The sequence below is a fragment of the Hyla sarda genome, chromosome 5 (genome assembly GCF_029499605.1).
Source record: "Hyla sarda isolate aHylSar1 chromosome 5, aHylSar1.hap1, whole genome shotgun sequence".
In the NCBI taxonomy this organism is placed as follows: Eukaryota; Metazoa; Chordata; class Amphibia; order Anura; family Hylidae; genus Hyla; species Hyla sarda.
In genome coordinates, this window is record NC_079193.1 from 175,053,134 (window position 1) to 175,073,188 (window position 20,055).

General features: G+C 40.5%; 1 protein-coding gene across 1 annotated transcript in view; it reads left to right on the forward strand.

The window, feature by feature from the left end:
* LOC130273646 (band 4.1-like protein 4B) overlaps positions 1-20,055 on the forward strand; it is a 200,261-nt gene that overhangs the window by 111,408 nt on the left and 68,798 nt on the right. The window contains exons 6-7 of the mRNA XM_056520801.1: positions 16,136-16,262; positions 19,354-19,431. Of these exons, the coding sequence (XP_056376776.1) occupies positions 16,136-16,262; positions 19,354-19,431 (205 nt within the window). The remainder of the gene's footprint in view (positions 1-16,135; positions 16,263-19,353; positions 19,432-20,055) is intronic.

A 20,055-nucleotide genomic window follows, 5' to 3' on the forward strand; every position in this document is an offset into this window, starting at 1 on the left:
GTCTGCATCTTGTCTGTGCTCTGAGGAACAGCATGGGGATAACCACACCTCCCTCCCCCCTCCCCTCAGAAATGTTGGTCCTTTTTAAAAAGGCTGAATTTTCTGAGTTCGCTTGCAGAAGAGACCCCTAGTGGCCATTTTTTAAACCTATTTTTCACATCTTTAGCAATCACATTTTTTTATGAAGTATATTAGAAAAATGCTCACTTTTTAAGGAAGTATTAAATGGAAAAAAAAGTTGTTTCTAATGACAGTAATGCTTTAAAAGTCTTAACATTTTTCTTTAATACCTAATGTGTAAGCACATGTCAGATCTGAGCAGATACATCTTCAGTAAGCTCCCTTGGTGGTGGCTAGGTACTTCTAGTCTATACCTATTTTATTAAAGCAAAAACATTAACATTATTGAAACAATTTCCCAAATTTGCTAAAATAAATTATTCCTAGAAAAAAATTCATTCATGTATTCATTCCATACAACAATTCATGGTGGGTCTGCATTCCTGCAGAATGTCTTGTGTAATGTCACTTTCTTAATTACCTTCTTCTTTTGACAAGACACAACCCTGACAATTTATCTTCTGTCATTCTGGTCTGATGAATGTGTTTTGCAGAACCCATAGATTAATGGATTGTGACATCAATAAATTAATGTAGAAAAACTAGTTCATACAATCCAGAGAAACCGTGACAGTTTGTAGCCGCTGTTTATTGCAGACCTTGTAAAGAAGGAAAGATTAAATCCATAAAAAAATAACTTTTTTTTTTTCAAAAACCTTATCCAATGGATAAGAGTTGAAGGGGATATGCCCATGTGCTGGTTTTATCATGTAATTTGCAATTATTTTCAAGACTGAATACTGCTCTATTATTGCATGCAGGTTATCCTATAGAACCTGACAAACAAACATGGTTTTTAAATTCTGGCTTTTTATTTAAAGTTTTCAAATCAGATAAAGAGTTACATGAAACAGAAATATTAATTTGTTTGCTAAGAGAACATGAGTATTGATGATGATTTCATGTTAGTGCAGTGAAAGATCTCTGTACCTCTATAGGGAAATTTTTTCCAGGTTTTTTCAGAAAAAAATAGATGAAAGAAAGCAAGCAATTAATATTTTATGTACTTCCTTTTTGCAAGACATCTGATAACTCCTTTTAAAAAATGCACTACGTTCCAGGCATAGCAGCAGAGTGGTACATTGACAAATACGAGATGTACCTGCACTGGGCCCATTTCCGAACATACTGGCCCCCAGATTTATCATTCAGTGTCACCATAAAATGACGTGAAATAAGTTTAAGACCCAAAAATTTAACCTTGTATTAGGGCTTCTCCCAATAGATCACATAAGTCCAAGTTAAAAAGCAATGCATTTCGAGCCCATACCGGGATCTTCACCAGGCATTCAAAGCTCATCTTTCATTTTACCAGAGCAATGAAACCTGAGCTGTGATTGGTTGCCAGCTGAAATAAAAAATCAGACACATTTTTTTGTGGATTTCAAAAGCTTCCCAAATATGACAGTAAATGTTTGGAAATGCATCAAATGTTACATTCAATCTAAAAACTTCCAACAAGCAATGTGGTAAAACCAGCAAAAATCCTAAAAGATTGATAGTCAGCTACAAAATTATAAATCAAAAGACAGCCTTTAAGGGTATGTTCAAACTATAGAATCTTTAAAGGGGTACTCCGCTGGGAAAAAAAAAATTATATCAACTGGTGCCAGAAAGTTAAACAGATTTGTAAATTACTTACATTAAATAATCTTAATCCTTCCAGTACTTACCAGATTCTATATGCTCAACAGGAAGTTCTTTTCTTTTTGAAACTGTCTGACCACAGTGCTCTCTGCTGACACCTCTGTCCATTTTAGGAACTGTCCAGAGTAGGAGTAAATCCCCATAGCAAACCTCTCCTGCTCTGGACAGCTCCTGACATGGACAGAGATGTCAGCAGAGAGCACTGTGGTCAGACAGAAAGGATTAAGATTTTTAAATAGAAGTAATTTACAAGTATGTTTAAAGGGGTATTCCAGGCCAAAACTTTTTTTTTTATAAATAAACTGGCTCCGGAAAGTTAAACAGATTTGTAAATTAGAAAAAAGTAGAAAAAGGCCAGCACGGCTGAATGAAATCTTCAAAGCTTTATTCACGAATCCTCGTTAAAAACCTTCATGGTGGCAGAAAGACACGGACATATACAAAAATAGAAATATTGCACATGGAAAAACAGTCCCAAACAAGGCTGACGCGTTTCAGGTTGCTATACCCTTACTCATAGCTATGAGTAAGGGTATAGCAACCTGAAACGCGTCAGCCTTGTTTGGGACTGTTTTTCCATGTGCAATATTTCTATTTTTGTATATGTCCGTGTCTTTCTGCCACCATGAAGGTTTTTAACGAGGATTCGTGAATAAAGCTTTGAAGATTTCATTCAGCCGTGCTGGCCTTTTTCTACTTTTTTCTACTTTGGTTGGAGGTAGCCGTGCACGCCCCAGGTGAGCTGAGACTCTTTTCCTTTTTAGATTTGTAAATTACTTCTATTAAAAATCTTAAACCGTCCAATAGTTATTAGCTTCTGAAGTTGAGTTTTTGTTTTCTGTCTAACTGCTCCCTGATGACTCACTTCCAGGGAGCTGTGCAGTTCCTATGGGGATATTCACCCATCATGCACAGCTCCAGGGATGTGACATCATCATTGAGCAGTCAGGCTAAGTTTCCACTTGGTTTTTCTCTGGCAGTTTTTGGAAAACTGCCACTGCAGTTTTTGAGCCAAAGCCAGAAGTGGATCCATTAGGAATATGAAATATAAAGGAAGGACTTACACTTCTCCTCCCTTATGGATCCACTTCTGACTTTGGCTCAAAAACTGCAGTGGCAGTTTTCCAAAAACTGCCAGAAAAAAAACCAAGTGGAAACTTAGCCTCAGACAGAAAACTTCAGAAGCTAATAACTATTGGAAGGATTAAGATTTTTTAATAGAAGTAATTTACAAATCTGTTTAACTTTCCGGAGCCAGTTGATATATATAAAAAAAGGTTTTGCCTGGAATACCCCTTTAACTTTGTGGCACCAGTTGATTAAAAAAAAATGTTTTCCAGTGGAGTACCCCTTTAAATGGAATTTCAATCAGGAATTCTGCCAGAGATTCAGCTGCACAAGCCCAACATTGGTGTGAAATGTGAATGAGTCTTCTGCGGACCCATTCACACTGTGGAATTTCAGTGACGGAAAATTCCACTGTGAAAATTGATCAGTTGAAATTAACATGCTCATTCTTTCCGTGGAATTTGCAAGCAAAGTTCCTTTAAAGAGAAACTGCCACGACATATACTGCTACTGGAAGAAAATAAACCTATATAGCCTTAGTTATTCTGCATACTTAAAGTTCATTGGTGCACTAGGGGCGGTCACCTGGACCACTTCCCTCATCTCCTGTAGCCCCCACCTGCCCAGCTAGCCTGAGCCGCCTCTCCGCAGTGACGTGGAGCCAAGGCCGATGCCAGATCTTGTGCGTGCCCTGTGCCTCGGTGAGACTGTCACATGGCTTTATGTCACTGCTACAGGAGGAGATGGAAGTGGTCCAGGTGACCCCTCCCAGGGTTCCAACAAGCAGAAAACCTATAGAATAACAATGGCTATGTCATTATATTTTACTTATTATATTTTTAGCAGTGGCAGTGCAGTATATGTGGTGTTACTTTTCCTTTATTTGGCTCTTAGTTTCGCAGCAAATTGCAGAGGAAATAAGCACTGATTCCACATAATTTCTGCTCCATTTACCAGGGAGCGAAAGGGTGGGATTCCCAAGAAGATGTAAAGGGGTACTCCATCCCTAGACATCTTATCCCCTATCCAAAGGGGATATCCCTTCAGCTGCTGGTAGCAAGGATTGATCTGTGGCTGATGATGGGCGATACAGAGGACGGAGTATCGTGAAGTCACGACTCCGCCCCCTCAATGCAATTCAATGGGAAGGAGGCGTGGCGGCCATCATGCTCCCTCCCATGGGCTTGCATTGAGGGGGCGGGGTGTGAGGTCACGATGGGGCGGAGCCATGACATCACAATACTCCGTCCCCTGTATCACCCGTCATCAGCCATGGAGCGATCCTCGGAGATTTTCCTTGCTTAATTCCGTAATATGAATATACCCCAAAAATCTATAAAAAACAATTACAATGCTATGTAAATCAGCAGAAAAAGGACAAAATTCGGAAGCAAAATGGCAGTAATAATGAATAATACATAGTAGTCAGATTATCCACATTCATTCATAATTTTAAAAAAATGGCAGAAAATGCCACATACCAGATATATGGTAAAATATGGTAAAAATCTCAGAACATATAGGTACTAGTCTATTTGCCTTTTGAGCCATTTTCCTACCCCATACTTAACCCTAAAATAAATATACGCAAGTCATGAATAAATTCAGATCCCTAAGATTAGTCACTTGCATAAATTTAGATTGCAGACCAGATCTCGAAGAATTTATTCTGACATTATACCAGTACCTGCAGTCATTCATTACTCCTCACTATTGGGTACCCCCACGGCACTCAATGGCTCCCATTTACTAAGAGTGTGGGGTGGGGGTATTTTTTGTAGGTTTAATAATCCATGTGTTTTTTCCCCCGTAATTTATTTAATATTCTTTGCGTTTGTGTAGGTTTTTTGGTGCAATTTTGACGCACGCTGGATTTTTTGGCACATGCAGGAAAAATAATAATTGCATTCCAAATGAGTAATTGTATACACATTTTAACCCTTTCCCGACCCATGACATACATGTACGTCATGGGTCGGCTCCCATTTTATAATGAGGGGCCATGGCATGGCTCCACATCATAGCGGGTGGGGCCCGGCACCTAGCAACGGCTGGGACCCATGGCTAATAGCGCGCAGCAGTGATCACGGGGCCGCGCGCTATTAACCCTTTAGACAATTAAAAAGTCTGATCATTAAAAAAATGGTGCCGCTAAAAACTTCAGATCACGATACAATTTTAAACATATACATTTTCCTGCATGTAGTTATGATTTTTTCCAGAAGTACGACAAAATCAAACCTATATAAGTAGGCTATAATTTTTTTTATTATTTTTTTTTTGACAAAAGTACATTATACAATTCAGATAAAACAACATCACCAATTAAGAAAGAAAACAAAAGCCCTAGAAGCCAAGTAGCCATGTTAGTTTACATCTAGGAGTATACCTAATCAACACCCCATACTTTTCTATATTTATACAATAACATCTTGTTATTTGAACCACTCTCCTCATAATCATCTAATTCCAGCACCTCATATATGTTCACTTTCTCCTTATCTACTACAATCTTCTCCAGGTATCTAAAATTCCTCCAATTCACAATTCGTACCAACTGCGCGGCCATATAATAAACAAAAAAGTTGGGCATATCCAATCCCCCCCTGTCACCAGGGGCCATAAAATATCTGTATTTCAGACAAACCCTTTTTCTTCCCCATAACAATCTCCCCAGTATCACTTCTATCTTCCGGAAACCAGCATTTGCCGATCCACATTGGCGAGGCAGTAAGAAAAAAAAGGATCTGTGGGAGGACAACCATTTTTATTATCGCCATCCTTTCTGACATAGAGAAGGGCATTTTAATCCATACTTCTACTCTCTTCGCTAAACTATTTAAGAGGGGCCGTATATTGTTAATCACAAACCTATCATTCGTGGCTGCTATTTTTCTCCCAAGTAGGGAAAACATTCATTTTTTTTTAACACGGATAATCTTCCCACCGTCTCCCCCATATCCTCATCCAGGGGGAGCATAGTAGATTTACTCCAATTTATCTCCAACCCAGATAGAGGGGCAAATGCCTCGAACATCTTAATGATACAATGTATTTTTTCTTGTGGGTTAGTTACAAAGAGGAGGATATCATCTGCAAATAGCAAGATCTTACTCTTCTCTCCATTTACTCCAAATCCCTCATAAACATCATTATCTCTTATCCAAGCCGCTAAGGGTTCAATATAAATTAAAAATAAAGAGGGTGAGAGGGGGCAGCCCTGCCTTGTTCCTCTGCTTAGTTTAAATGGGTAGGAGGAAATTCCATCCATCACTACACTCGCCTCGGGGTTAGTGTATAATAGCTGAATATAACTCAAAAACCTCGGGCCCACGCCAACCCTCTTCAAAACTTCCCAGAGGTATCCCCACTCCACTCTGTCAAAAGCTTTAGTAGCATCCAATGACAGAATGGAGCGGGGGCCCCGGGATCCACTCTGGATTGCTTCATACACCTGGTGGATATTGTCATGAACCGTTCTTCCTGACCTAAACCCTCCCTGGTCATTGCCCACCACTGCATCCACTACTTTATCCAATCTCCTTGCCAATGCTTTCGCTATTATCTTTATATCTGTATTAAGCAAGGAGATAGGACGATATGAACCCAAATCCAAGGGATCTTTATCTTTTTTCCTAATGAGTCTAATATTGGTCTCACACATAGATTTAGGGAGAGCCCCCCCCCCCTCCTCCAGGATTCATTAATGATACCCAGCAATCTTGGAAGCAGCAGGGTTGAGTATATCCTATATATCTGGAATGGAATGCCGTCGGACCCGGGGGATGTATTCCCTTGGATTGATGCCAATGCCTCCTCCAGTTCCTGGAGAGAAATTGGGTCATCCAAGGAGTCCCTGACATCCTCTGTCAAACTTGGAATGTTAATTCCCCTCAAGAATTCCTCTACATCCACCCTATTAATATTGCTGCCTATATAAAGATTGGAGAAAAAAGAGTTAACCATTTGGGCTATTTCTTCTCTTTCTGTGGTTATGCTACCATGCTCCCTCCTCAGAGCCATAATACCACATTCCTCGCCTTGATTTTTAAGTAGTCTTGACAATGTCTTATTTGGTTTCCCTTTCTCAAAAAAATTTAATTGTCCACTGAAGAATAGTTTATTTTGTGCCTTTTTAAGTATATATTCTTTATATTCCTCTTGAGCTGCCTTCAGTTCTAACAGCTGTTCACCCCCACTATCCTCATCTATCCCTGCTTCTAATATTGCCACTTTACTATTCAGTACTGATTCTTCCTGTGAGAATTCCTTTTTCTTTTTATTGATTCGCCCTATATATAGGCCCCTCAAAAATGCCTTCATAGTGTCCCATACCACCTGAGGATTTGCGGACTTATGATTAATCTCCCAGAATGCTTCTATTTCCTGTCTAAACCAGTCCTGGTCTCCCACTAATTCTATCCAGTGGGGGTTAAGCCGAAAGCCCAACCTTTTCCCACCCATTGCCTTACCTCCGATTTCCACCACCACTGGGCAATGGTCTGATAGGGTTTTAGCTTTATACTGCACCCTGCTGGTCCAGGTAATCGCATTCTTATCACACAGGCATAAGTCAATTCGGGAAGCGGTGTTATATGAGGTACTAAAACATGAGTACTGTCTTACTCCTGGGTTTAGTTTCCGCCACCCATCAACCCAATTCATCTCTCCACAGTATCTCACCAGTGCTGTTTCATTCCCCCCTACATTCCTACCTAATTTGTATCTGTCCATACTAGGGTCCATTACATTGTTCAGATCTCCAACTATCCATAATGCCGAATGTGTCTTACTTTCGCTATAACTCACGAGGTCCCTCAAAACATCCACTCTAAAAGGTGGAGGAATATAAACAAAAGCCAAGATAAAGGCCCTATCTTCCCATATTCCATACAGAAATACGTATCAACCATACTTATCTACCTTTGCATTTTTAGTCTTGAATGGTACCTTCCTGTGAACATATACTGATACTCCCAAGGAGTAAGAAGAGAGTCTAGGATGGTATTCTTCTTTGGCCCACTTCCTTGGAAGTATCTGCTCATCTCTTGACCTATGGGTCTCAACTAAACATATGATCGCAGGAAGGCACCTCCGAATATAATCGAAGATTGCACACTTTTTAATTCTATCCGTCATACCTCGTACATTCCAGGCTAACAATTTAAGCATAGACATATTTACCTAAGAGAAAGAAAAAAAAAAAGAGATCCCCTCCTTCGATCGTCCCGTGCCATCCCTCCCCCTTCCCCCTATCCTTCCCCCCACACCGCACACACCCCCCTCCCCATAATGCACCGTAATTCTACTATGCACTGCTATCCCAGTGACACCCCAGAGAACCCCCCAACCAAGTAGGCTATCATTTTAACCGTATGGACCTACAGAATAAAGGGAAGGTGTCATTTTTACCGAAAAATGTACTGCGTAGAAACGGAAGCCCCCAAAATTACAAAATTGTGTTTTTTTTCTTCAATTTTGTTGCACAATGATTTTTTTTTCTGATTCGCTGTAGATTTTTGGGCAAAATGCCTGATGTCATTACAAAGTAGAATTGGTGGCACAAAAAATAAACCATCATATGGATTCTTTGGTGCAAAATTGAAAGAGTTATGGTTTTTTTAAAGGTAAGGAGGAAAAAACGAAAGTGCAAAAACAGAAAAACCCTGGGTCATGAAGGGGTTAACTAGGGAACCTAGTACCAAGCAAACTCACTTAGAATAAAGCAAACACAATTCCCAAAGGTCAAAAGTGAAGAAATTGGATAATGGGGTTTCTTCAGACCATCTTTGTTTCGATCAGAAATTTTCCCACAGAATTCTCTTTTCTCAGCAAGAAACCTTAATAAATATGTAGGTTCCTTATGAAAATTAGTTAACATGCCTATTTTGTTGGGTTTTATTTGAGTTGGTTTGCTTGGTTTTGTGGATTTTTTCGGTGCCTGATGGCACAACCTTGGCACGCACATGTTGCAAACATTGTGAAAAAAAAACAAAAAGCAAAACCTGCTTTGTAAATAAGGGCCAATGTCTTGATGCCTATAGATGTAAGTGTGTTATTTACAACAGCAGCTAGAAATTAGGAGTGGGAAGTAATGACCTAAAAGATGATCAGTGGGATAAGGAGCGAATGAAAATGACTGGACCTGGTCAGATAAATTTGTCAGGGAACTAAGGCTGGGTTCACACTACGTTTTAGGCAATACAGGACCGTATACGGCTGGGGGGGGGGTGAGCGAAAACCGGGCGCTCCCATATCCCAGCCACATCTGGCCCATAAGTAATGCATTTCGATGAGCCAACCGGAGTCAGCGTTTGTAATTTTTGCCCCATATACAGTTCTCTAACCGGACGTAAAATCGTGGTAGACCACGGTTTTAGGTCCGGTGGGAAAACCATATTCGGAGCAAAAATTAGCTGACTGGAGTCAGCATTTGACTCTGGTTGGCTCATTGAAATGCATTACATACGGGCTGGATACGGCTGGGATACGGGAGAGCCCAGTTTTCGCTCCCCCAGCTGTATACGGTGGCATATTGCTTAAAACGTAGTGTGAACCCAGCCTAACACTATTTGTCTCCAGATGTCGGTTTCTGACTGACTCACTGATATCGGAGCCAGTTTTGTCTAATTAAAACAACATAAATAAGTAATATATATTAATCATGGCTGTACCGCAGCTCTGAGTGGGTGTAAATTCTGGAAGCCACGGAGGAATAAATGGCTCAGTCTTCTACCACATCCTCACTATGATGTTCAAAGCTGGATGCTCCTACACCATCTGTAGGAAGGAAAATATTTATTACAGGATTTAGGAATGTGTGCATGTTTATTTGTAATGCTTATTATATTATAGCTGAAATTTTAAATCAGAAATGAATATAGGATTTGCTTTATGACATCCTAAGTAGATGAGGGGGATACAACACTAGCACAGTCTCCCACTTTCTTGAGAATGGGAATATTTGTCCTAAGGGAAAATAATCAAACCTTGTGCAAAGAAACTGTGGAGTAGTTGCCAATAGCAACCAATGAGATTGTTTCTTTCATTTTTTGAAAAGGCCTTTGAAAAATGAACAGCTGACCGTATTTGGTTGCTAAGGGCAACTGCTCCACTGTTCCTTTGCACAAAATTTGACAAATCCCCCTATTTTATTTATGTTTTCAGTAACAAGGAAGAATTGCAACTATTTTAAAAATATCAGCTGCTGTATAGTTATATCAGTAGGAATGTAGAAAATATCATAAACCCAAATAGACAGTGTACATGTATATTTTATTTATTTATTACTTAAAAAAACAAATCAGAACTTCACATAATGTGAATTGACCTCCACCCACTTACATTATGAGCCTAATGAGTTCACTTGGTTGAACCCCAGGACCAGCAGCCTAATTAGATGACCAGGTGCAATAATAAAACTTCACAAACTCTGCAAAGCAAGAGGAATCATGGGAAATTTAGGCAGTATTTAGGCATCCTTACAGTGATGGAATTGCAAACCAGTATGGCTGAAAACCCATGCCTGCCACATCTGCTGTTACTGATGGGCACAAGGTATACACAAGAATCTCATTATTCTCCAGCAATAGCCTGTGCTGAACTATATAAGCAAAAAAAAAAAAAAAGTTAAATGATAACCTTCCTTCTCCCACCACAAGGGGGAACTCCCTCAATGCTGACTTTAAAGGGGTACTCCACTGGAAAACCCTTTTTTTTTTTTTAATCAACTGGTGACAGAAATTTAAACAGATTTGTAAATTACTTCCATTAAAAAATCTTAATCCTTCCAGTACTAATCAGATGCTATATGATCCACTGGAAGTTCTTTTCTTTTTGAATGTCCTTACTGCCTGACCACAGTCCTCTCTACTGACACCTCTGTCCATTTTAGGAACTGTCCAGAGTAGAGCAAATCCCCATAGAAAACCTATCCTGCTTTGGACAGATCTTTTAATAGAAGTAATTGACATCTGTTTAACTTACTGGCACCAGTTGATAAAAAAAAATAAGGTTTTCTAGTGGAGTACTCCTCTAATGGGAGCTGTCACAATCCTCGTGCATTGAGCCTGTACTATTTCCAGCTGCAGGCAGGCAGAATTTTACAATTAACTGGTTATGTCAAGAAAAATATATGTGTATATGTGTGTGTGTGTGTGTGTGTGGGGGGGGGGGGGGGGGGTTGGGGTTAACCCCTTAATGACCACAGACGTAAATGTACATCCTGGTGTGGCAGTACTTAGTGCACCAGGATGTACATTTACGTCCCGTGTATGACCGCAAGCATCGGAGCAGTGCTCGCGTCATACACGGCAGGTTCTGGCTGCTAGCAGCAGCCAGGAACCTGCCAGTATTGGCCGACATCAGCGATTGCCTCTCAGATGTCGTGATCAGTACAGATCACGGCATCTGCGGCAATGCGCACTTTAAAATAGATGATCGGATCGCCCGCAGCGCAGTCACGGGGATACGATCATCTGTATTGGCGGACAGAGGTCCCCTCACCTACCTCCGTCCATCTCCCGGCATCTCCTTCTCTGGTCTGAGATCGAGAAGACCAGAGCAGAAGATCACCGATAATACTGATCAGTGCTTTACCCTATGCATAGCACTGAACAGTATTAGCAATCAAACAATTGCTATACATAGTCCCCTATGGGTACATAAAAAGTGTAAAAAAAAGTAGAAAAATGTAAAAATAAAAAGGGGAAAAAAAGGGAAAAATCCCCTCCCCCAATAAAAATGAAAATTGTCCGTTTTTCCCATTTTACCCCCGAAAAGCGAAAACATTTTTTTTATAAATATATTTCGTATTGCCGCATGTGTAAATGTCCGAATGTTAATGATCCCGTACGGTGAACGGCATAAACGTAAAAATTTTAATTTTTTTACAAATGCTGCTTTTTTGTCACATTTTATTCCCCAAAAAATAATAAAAAATGATCTAAAAGTTTTATATATGCAAATATGGTATCGATAAAAAGTACCAATGACGGTGCAAAAAATAAGCCCTCATACCACCCTATATATGGAAAAATGAAAAAGTTATAGGTGGTCAAAATGGGGTGATTTTAGATTACTGATTTTGTACAAAAAGTTTTAGATTTTTTTTTAAGCGGTACAAAAATATAAAAGTATCTAGCCATGGGTATCATTTTAATCTTATTCACCTACAGAATAAAGAACACGTGTCATTTTTACCATTAAGTGTACATTGTGAAAACGAAACCCTCCAAAATGTGCAAAATTGGCCCTTGGAGCGAAAGGAACCCTCCCTGGTTGGTCCCAGCATAGGGCCAACCAGAACTTCTTAATCCAGCGAACTGCATTGTCACGGGTCATGGAAAGCAAGGGAAATAAACACCAGAACTTTCCTGGGGCAAAATCAGATGCCATATTAGGAGACTCATTTTTATATTTGCTATGGGGTCCCCTTTCTTCTATGTACGACAATATTCATAAGAAATATGATGAATAAATGAAAAGATTTTGCCATTGTAATTGCATTTTCCCATTGAAAAGGCTTCATGCATGAAAACCATATCCAAGGCATAAACAATCACATTTTTTTAATATTATGTTGCAATTTTTTCTTTTAAGTCTTTTTAGGTACTTTCACAAAAAGCACATAGAAGACTCCGCATATCTGCAGCAAAATCCATGTGCACCACTTTTAATTTCCAACTGCTTGGTTCCTATGATTACGCAATTGTTCATGTATGAATTAAACGTGAAGACAAACCTAATTTTACATGATGCATACACAACTTTTATTTATAAGTGACTTGTGAAAAGGAGAAACCATGTACTTAAAATATTAACAGACAAACTTTTTTATTCATTCCCCCATTGTATCATCTTAAGTGTTAACTACTTAAAGGGGTACTCTGCCCCTAGACATCTTATCCCCTATCCAAAGAGGATAAGATGGAGACCCCCGCGATCTCCCTGCTGCACTCGGCAGTCATTTAGAGCGTCAAGTGCAGCGCCGAAGGATCTTGACGTCATAGTCACACCCCACTCGTGATGGCCATGCCCCCTCAATGCAAGTCTATGGGAGGGGGTGTGATGGCAGTCAAGCCCCCATAGACTTGCATTGAGGGGGCATGGCCGTGAAGTCACGAGTCTCCACCCCGCATCACCAGTCATCCGGCACAGAGCGAAGTTCGCTCCGTGCACTGGATGTCTTGGGTGCTGCAGCCGAGATCGCGGGGATCCCCAGCCGTGGGATAGGGGACAAGATGTCTAGGGATGGAGTACCACTTTAACCACCCTAATCATATCATTCCCCTAGACCTGTACTCTCCAAACTGCTGCCCTGCAGAGGTTGCAAATCTACAGCTCCCAACGTTTCACATGTTGAAGCCCTATTACACAACTTACCACTAAGCCATGCCCTCTTGCTGAATAAGATACAAAGGTGTAAGTGTGTAAAACTCATAATAAATGTAAGATAAATCATATAAGCCAGGTTTTTAGCAGCAGTTGTGCCAGAATTCTGATGCATTTTAATAGTAAGTCTTCTCTTTATAAATGTTTGCTTGGTCATCACAAGTTGGATACATGTAGCTTCATGGTAAAAATCATCACAGGAATTTCTTTTTGCTGTATAATACATGTGCACTGTAAGACTTAAAAAAGTACTCCGGTGGAAAACATTTTTTTTTAAATCAACTGGTGCAACAAAGTTAAACAGATTTGTAAATTACTTCTATAAAAAAATCTTTATCTTTCCAGTACTTTTTACCAGCTGTATGCTGCAGAGGAAATTCCTTTTATTTTGAATTTATTTTTTGTCTTGTCCACAGTGCTCTCTGCTGACACCTGATGCCCGTAACAGGAACTGTCCAGAGCAGGAGAAAATCTCCATAGCAAACCTATCCTGCTCTGGACAGTTCCTGACATAGACAAAGGTGTCAGCAGAGAGCACTGTGGTCAGACAGAAAATAAATTCAAAAAGAAAAGAACTTCCTTTGAAGTATACAGCAGCTGATAAGTACTAGAAGGATTAAGATTTTTTTAATAGAAGTAATTTACAAATCTGTTTTACTTTCTGGCACCAGTTGATTTAAAAAAAATGTTTTCCACTGGAGTACCCCTTTAACTGATTTTCCTCCTGTTATATAAATAGTTTCTGAAGTAGCAGCCACAGTAATGTAACATTCACTTGTAATGTATCAATGTCAGCATGACACCACACAGGATTGGGCTTCTGGTATCTTCCAAAATGCATTGAGCCAGTAGCGATGCCAAGAAGAGTGCCAACATGAATTTACAGACATTGCTTTTGCATACTTGTATGTCACTAATGTTCAATTGCTGCTACATCACTGTTTTTCAATTAAATACTATTCATTACAGTCATCAATGAGACAATGGTCTGTGACTTCAGTATTGCTGTCCAATAAAATAAAAAATAAAAAAAATAAATAGGAAAGGCTTATAGAGGACCTGTGTACTCCCCAAACATGCTGAATTTTTTTTATATTACCTGAAAGCTTACGGAGCCCTGAGTGTACAGGTGTGTATACTTTATTAATAGGTCACATAACCTTCCCCCCATTCCCTACGCAATAATGTTTTTCTGCCCCTCTGGCGATTAAGGAAATTCGTCAGAGGGGCGGTTACCTTAATTAGAATACTGTATGTGATGTTACATGAGGGGCATGATTCACATACAGGGGGCGCGCCGTACACGGAGGGCCTTGTAGAAAGCTCTGACAGCAGGATCTTAAAAACACCCTAACCTATCAGATAATATTTAAAGAAATCTGTCATCAGTTTCACCTGCACTCACCTGCTGATACAGACAGGTAGTGCAGATGACACTGATGACAACGATACTTACCTGATCCCGTTCCGTGCTCTGGTTCTCTGGGTATCTTCTGCTCCGGGGCTCACTTAGAGCATGGGTGGAGGTTTGTGATGTCACCACTGCTGTTTGCGTGCTGCGGGACCCAGAAGAGAAGCAGGAGAGATAACATCACGAAGCTCCGCCCATGCTCCAAGTCAGTACCGGAACAGAAGACGATAGAGGGAGTACCGGAGCATGGAATGGGAGCAGGTAAATATCGTTGTCAATAGTGTCACCTCCACTACCTGTCTGTACCGACAGGTTAGTGCAGGTAAAACTGATGACAGATTTACTTTAAAAACTTAGAATGTTTGGGGAGGCCACAGCCTCAGGTCTTCTTTAAAGGCAAACAGGCAGGAGATTGTTCACTTTAATTCATACAACTCACCATGTTCTTTTTAAATGGAAAAAAAAAGCCATCCGTTTTGTAACCTTGCATGCATTGTAATGTAATCTGATCTATTTTTTTGTGACACATTTCTTTAAAACCTTAAAGAGTTTGTCAGGTGCTGTATTTTTATTCTTAGACCCAGGGTGTCATTGCGAATAGCAACAAATCCTTCATTTGGAAGAATGGTGTTAATTCTGGGGATAACTTCAGATATGTGTAAATCAGGTGATTTCCACTAAGATGCTTAATATGTGGAGCTAGGAGAATATATTGCAACAATTTAAAGGGGTACTCCTCCCTTAGCATCTTATCCCCTATCTAAAGGATAGGGGATAAGATGTCAGATCGCTGAGAACCCCCGGGATCTCCGCTGTGGCACCCCACTATAATTTCTGCACAGAGCAAACTCGCTCTGTGCGTAATGACCGGCAATACAGGGGCCGGAGAATCGTTATGTCAAGGCTCCACCCCCTTGTGATGTCACAGCCCGCCCCCTCAATACAAGTGTCTGGAAGGGGGCGTGGCGGCCATCACGCCCCCTCCCATAGACTTGCATTAAGGGGGCGGGCCGTGACGTCATGAGGGGGCGGGACCGTGACATCACGATGCTCCGGCCCCTGTATTGCCTGTCATTACGCACAGAGCGAGTGTGCTCTGTGCAGTAATGATAGCGGGGTGCCACAGCGGAGATTCCAGGGGTCCCCAGCAGCAGGCCCCCTCGATCTGACATCTTATCCCCTATCCTTTGGATATGGGATATGATGAGCCAAAAGTTCATAAAATAGCTCTGTAATCAATGGCGTGACCTACACAAAGGCCTGGGTTAAACAAAGCAAGACACTAGGAAAATGAATGTGTTTCAGAGTATTTTAGTATGTAAATAGAACCTGCCATTAGATTTCCATTATGTGAATAACCATGTATCTTTCTAATAGAATTGATTCAATCTATGATTGCTTTCTACAATAAAACCTTTTGTGTATAATTCACTAAAGGTTGTACTGTAGACAGTAGCCATGTTATTGGTAATTCTAAATATTATCTTTGATTTTTAGTAACCACAGTGATGAAGATGATCTCCCCCCAGCACTGGCTGCAGTGGCTGCCGAATCAGCTGCAGAACAGAGGGCTGCGCTTCTCCTGGCTTCCAATGGAAACTCTCAAGCATCCTCCATTGAGAAGGTCTGTTTGATGTTTTTTTATTGTGGCCCTTATCATGTATACTCCCCATCGCTATTCTTATAGCACCGCACCATTTATTTCATTCCAGCAGAGCTGCAACCATTTTTTATATTACTGTAACTCAGTCATGTAGTCACAAGTATGTCCCGCAGAAAATTACAGTGCTTTGTGTGTAAGAGGAAGTGGTCAGTCCTGTGTCAACTGACTTCCTGTCAACTACAGAATGACATCATCACCAATAAGATTCTTCTGAACACAGCCTGAATATCTCAGATGTGATTATAATTTGAATCACTTTCTGAACACAGCCTGAATACTTTACATGTGATTATAAGATGAATAACCTTTTTTTTCCCCTTCCTTTAAGGGGTACTCCGGCGCTAAGACATCTTATCCCCTATCCAAAGGGGGTCCCGCCGCTTGGGACCCCAGTGATCTTCCACGCCGCACCCCGTTAGAATCAGCCCCCGGAGCGTGCTTGCTCCAGGTCTGATTACTAGCGATCACGGGGACGGAGCATTGTGACGTCACGGCTCCGCTCCCGTGTGATGTCTCGCTCCGCCCCCGTGTGACATCACGCTCCGCCCCCTCAATGCAAGCCTATGGAGGGGCATAACAGCTGTCACGCCCCCTCCATAGGCTTGCATAGAGGGGGCGGAGCGTGACGTCAAATGGGCGCGGAGCCGTGACGTCACTATGCTCCGTCCCCGTGATCGCTAGTAATCAGACCCAGAGCCAGCACGCTCCCGGTGTTGATTCTAACCGGGTGCGGCGTGGAAGATCACGGGGGTTCCCAGTGGCAGAACCCCCGCGATCAGGCATCTTATCCCCTATCGTTTGGATAGGGGATAAGATGTCTTAGCACCGGAGTACCACTTTAAATACTTCTAAACTGCATGTAGTGTGAAGTGCAGTTTAGGGTTCAGGTTGCTGCAGTCTAGCCAGGTGATTAAGTTGGGCTCATTACATGTATTGCTCCACCCCCTCTCTCTGCAAAGCTTTAGGACTTATAGGAAATGTAGGGAGCATGAGAAAAACACATTAGTGTGACTGAAAACCAATGCCTCCCACATCAGCTAAAGCAGGTAGACACAAGGCATACTACATTTTTCTGTTATAATAACCTATGCTGAACTATTTGGGAAAGGAAAAATTTCTGGAGTGCTATGGAGGTCTTACTTAGTCCCTGTACCTTTCTTATAAAAAGTTAAAAGACAATCACTACTGTGACTAACTAATGTAATGGCAAAACAACAATCCTCCCAAAAATAATCCAGATTTTATCATTTATCTTGCAACTTATACATATCAGCACAGTGTGCCCAGACACTTGGCTTCTTTGTGTTCTATTTAGCACAAAGAATTACTGTCTTGACAGCACTGGATAAATTGGGGCACATGAAAGATAGGTAATAGATAAAGGTTAAATTGACAAATCGAGACAATAAAGCAAAGCATCACAATATTTATAGTGAAAATCCTTTAATTTAGACTCCATTCATACTTGCATATTCTTTTTAGTCAGGTTTATAGTACTGGACCTTTGCAGAAAGCAACAATGCAATGACAATTGATAAGAAACTCAAGAAGACCCAAAGAGCTTGAGGCTTCTTGGCTCCAATGCAAAATAGAGACATTCCAGAAGTTGTGATTAGTAGGGTTCTGGCTGTTTAGACCCCCACCAATCATGAGAACAAAGGAAAAGTAGTCTAGATATCTCCCCATTTTTTATCCTTAAAGGGATATTCCAGACCAAAACTTTTTTTTTATATATCAACTGGCTCCGGAAAGTTAAACAGATTTGTAAATTACTTCTATTAAAAAATCTTAATCCTTCCAATAGTTATTAGCTTCTGAAGTTGAGTTGTTGTTATCTGTCTAACTGCTCTCTGATGACTCACGTCCCGGGAGCTGTGCAGTTCCTATGGGGATAGTCTCCCATCATGCACAGCTCCCGGGACATGACATCATCATTGAGCAGTTAGACAGAAAACTTCAGAAGCTAATAACTATTGGAAGGATTAAGATTTTTTAATAGAAGTAATTTACAAATCTGTTTAACTTTCCGGAGCCAGTTGATATATATATATAAAAAAAAAAAGGTTTTGCCTGGAATACCCCTTTAAAGGAAACTTGACATTGGTTTCTTGTTCCAGAACCATTGGCAGCATAAAATATGGAAAGACTCCCTTAGTACATCTGTCTATAATTCACGCTGGAATGCTACAGTCTTTCAGATGAATCACAGTTTAAAAATCAGCTGGAAATTGGGCTTTAAAAAGGGTTATCCCCGTCTGTCTCCAGGTTGGGTGTGGTTCTGCAGCTCAGTTACATTGAAGTAAATGAAACCAAATTGTAATACCACACCTAACCTGGAGACAGACGGGAAGCAGCTTTTGAAAGAAATTAGCTTAGTTTTTTTTATATATTCCTGGATAACCCTTTTAAGTCAACAGATTGGTCCCAGCTCTTCTTCCTGCCCTGCTTGGGGTTGAGTGATAGACCTCTTCCTTTTTGTAAATCTTTTGTAAAAAAAAAAAAAAAAAAAAGTTTGGCCAAAAAATCATCATTGACAGGAAAGCAGTTCAATTGTGATTTCTCTGTAAGGTCATAGCATATCAGAGTGAATGACAAAGGGCTGTAAAAAGGGAGCCAGGCAAGGGTATGAATACCAGTCGGTCTGGAAGATATGGCAACATGACTTCCCAGCAACCTGATGCTGCCGATTATTCTTAGGTGGGGAACCATAGCTGAATCCAGCAAGGCTGGTGTTGATACCAGAGGAGGTAGTATCTGGTTGCTGGGACCTTTTGCGGGAGCTGAGTAATGTAAGGATCAGATGTAAAAAGACCCTAGGCTGTTGTTTCACCATTTGTAGACCATATTTTTCAGGCTGTATCCATCTATAAAATACATATATACACTGTTCAACACATAACAGTAAAGACACCAGGCTAATTTAGTTGTAGTTCAATGGTTATAAATGTTAATGCTTATTGGTATATGTACAATAAATATTATTTGCTCATAAGAATTTCTAGAATTTAATTGGTGCTTAGGAAAAATAATTCTCCAAAATATTTCTTTGCAGAGTCCCAATAAAGCAAGCAGCTCCTTCACATTAGAACCTGGCAATCTTTTAATGGATTTCACAGAAGCTACACCAATGGTATATTTTCATACAATACATATGTTTTGAAGATTTTGGATTTTAGTACAATAGTTGACCTGTCTTTTTTGCAAAGATATATATATATATATATATATATATATATAAATATATATATATATATCATAGGTTAATATGGGCTAATAGCACAATCTACATTCGGTATGCTTTACCTTTTTTTCAGATGAGTGGATAGGGAAACATATTTAGAACAATTAAAAACTCTTTAATAACAGCAAAAAAGTTTTGTTAAAGGGGAATGATGGTGCTTTTAATCTTATCATAGGGGATAAGTGTATGATCACAGGGGGTCTAACCGCTGGGGCCCCCCAGCGGTCTCTTGCCTGGCATCTGATGTTCTGAAGATTTTCTTCAGAACACTGGTTTGCTCTTCATGCACGGAGCGGGGGTGGTCAACAGGCCCTTCAAGCACTCTCCAGCTCTCCCATAGACAGAGGGCAGTGTAGGGGTAGAACAGAGGGTGGTATTTTTAGGAAAAGGAACTGATGAAAACATCTCGGTCAGGGACAGTGGGGGGAGATTTATCAAAACCTCTCCAGAGGAAAAGTTGCCCAGTTGCCTATAGCAACCAATCAGCTTGTTTCTTTCATTTTTAACAAGGCC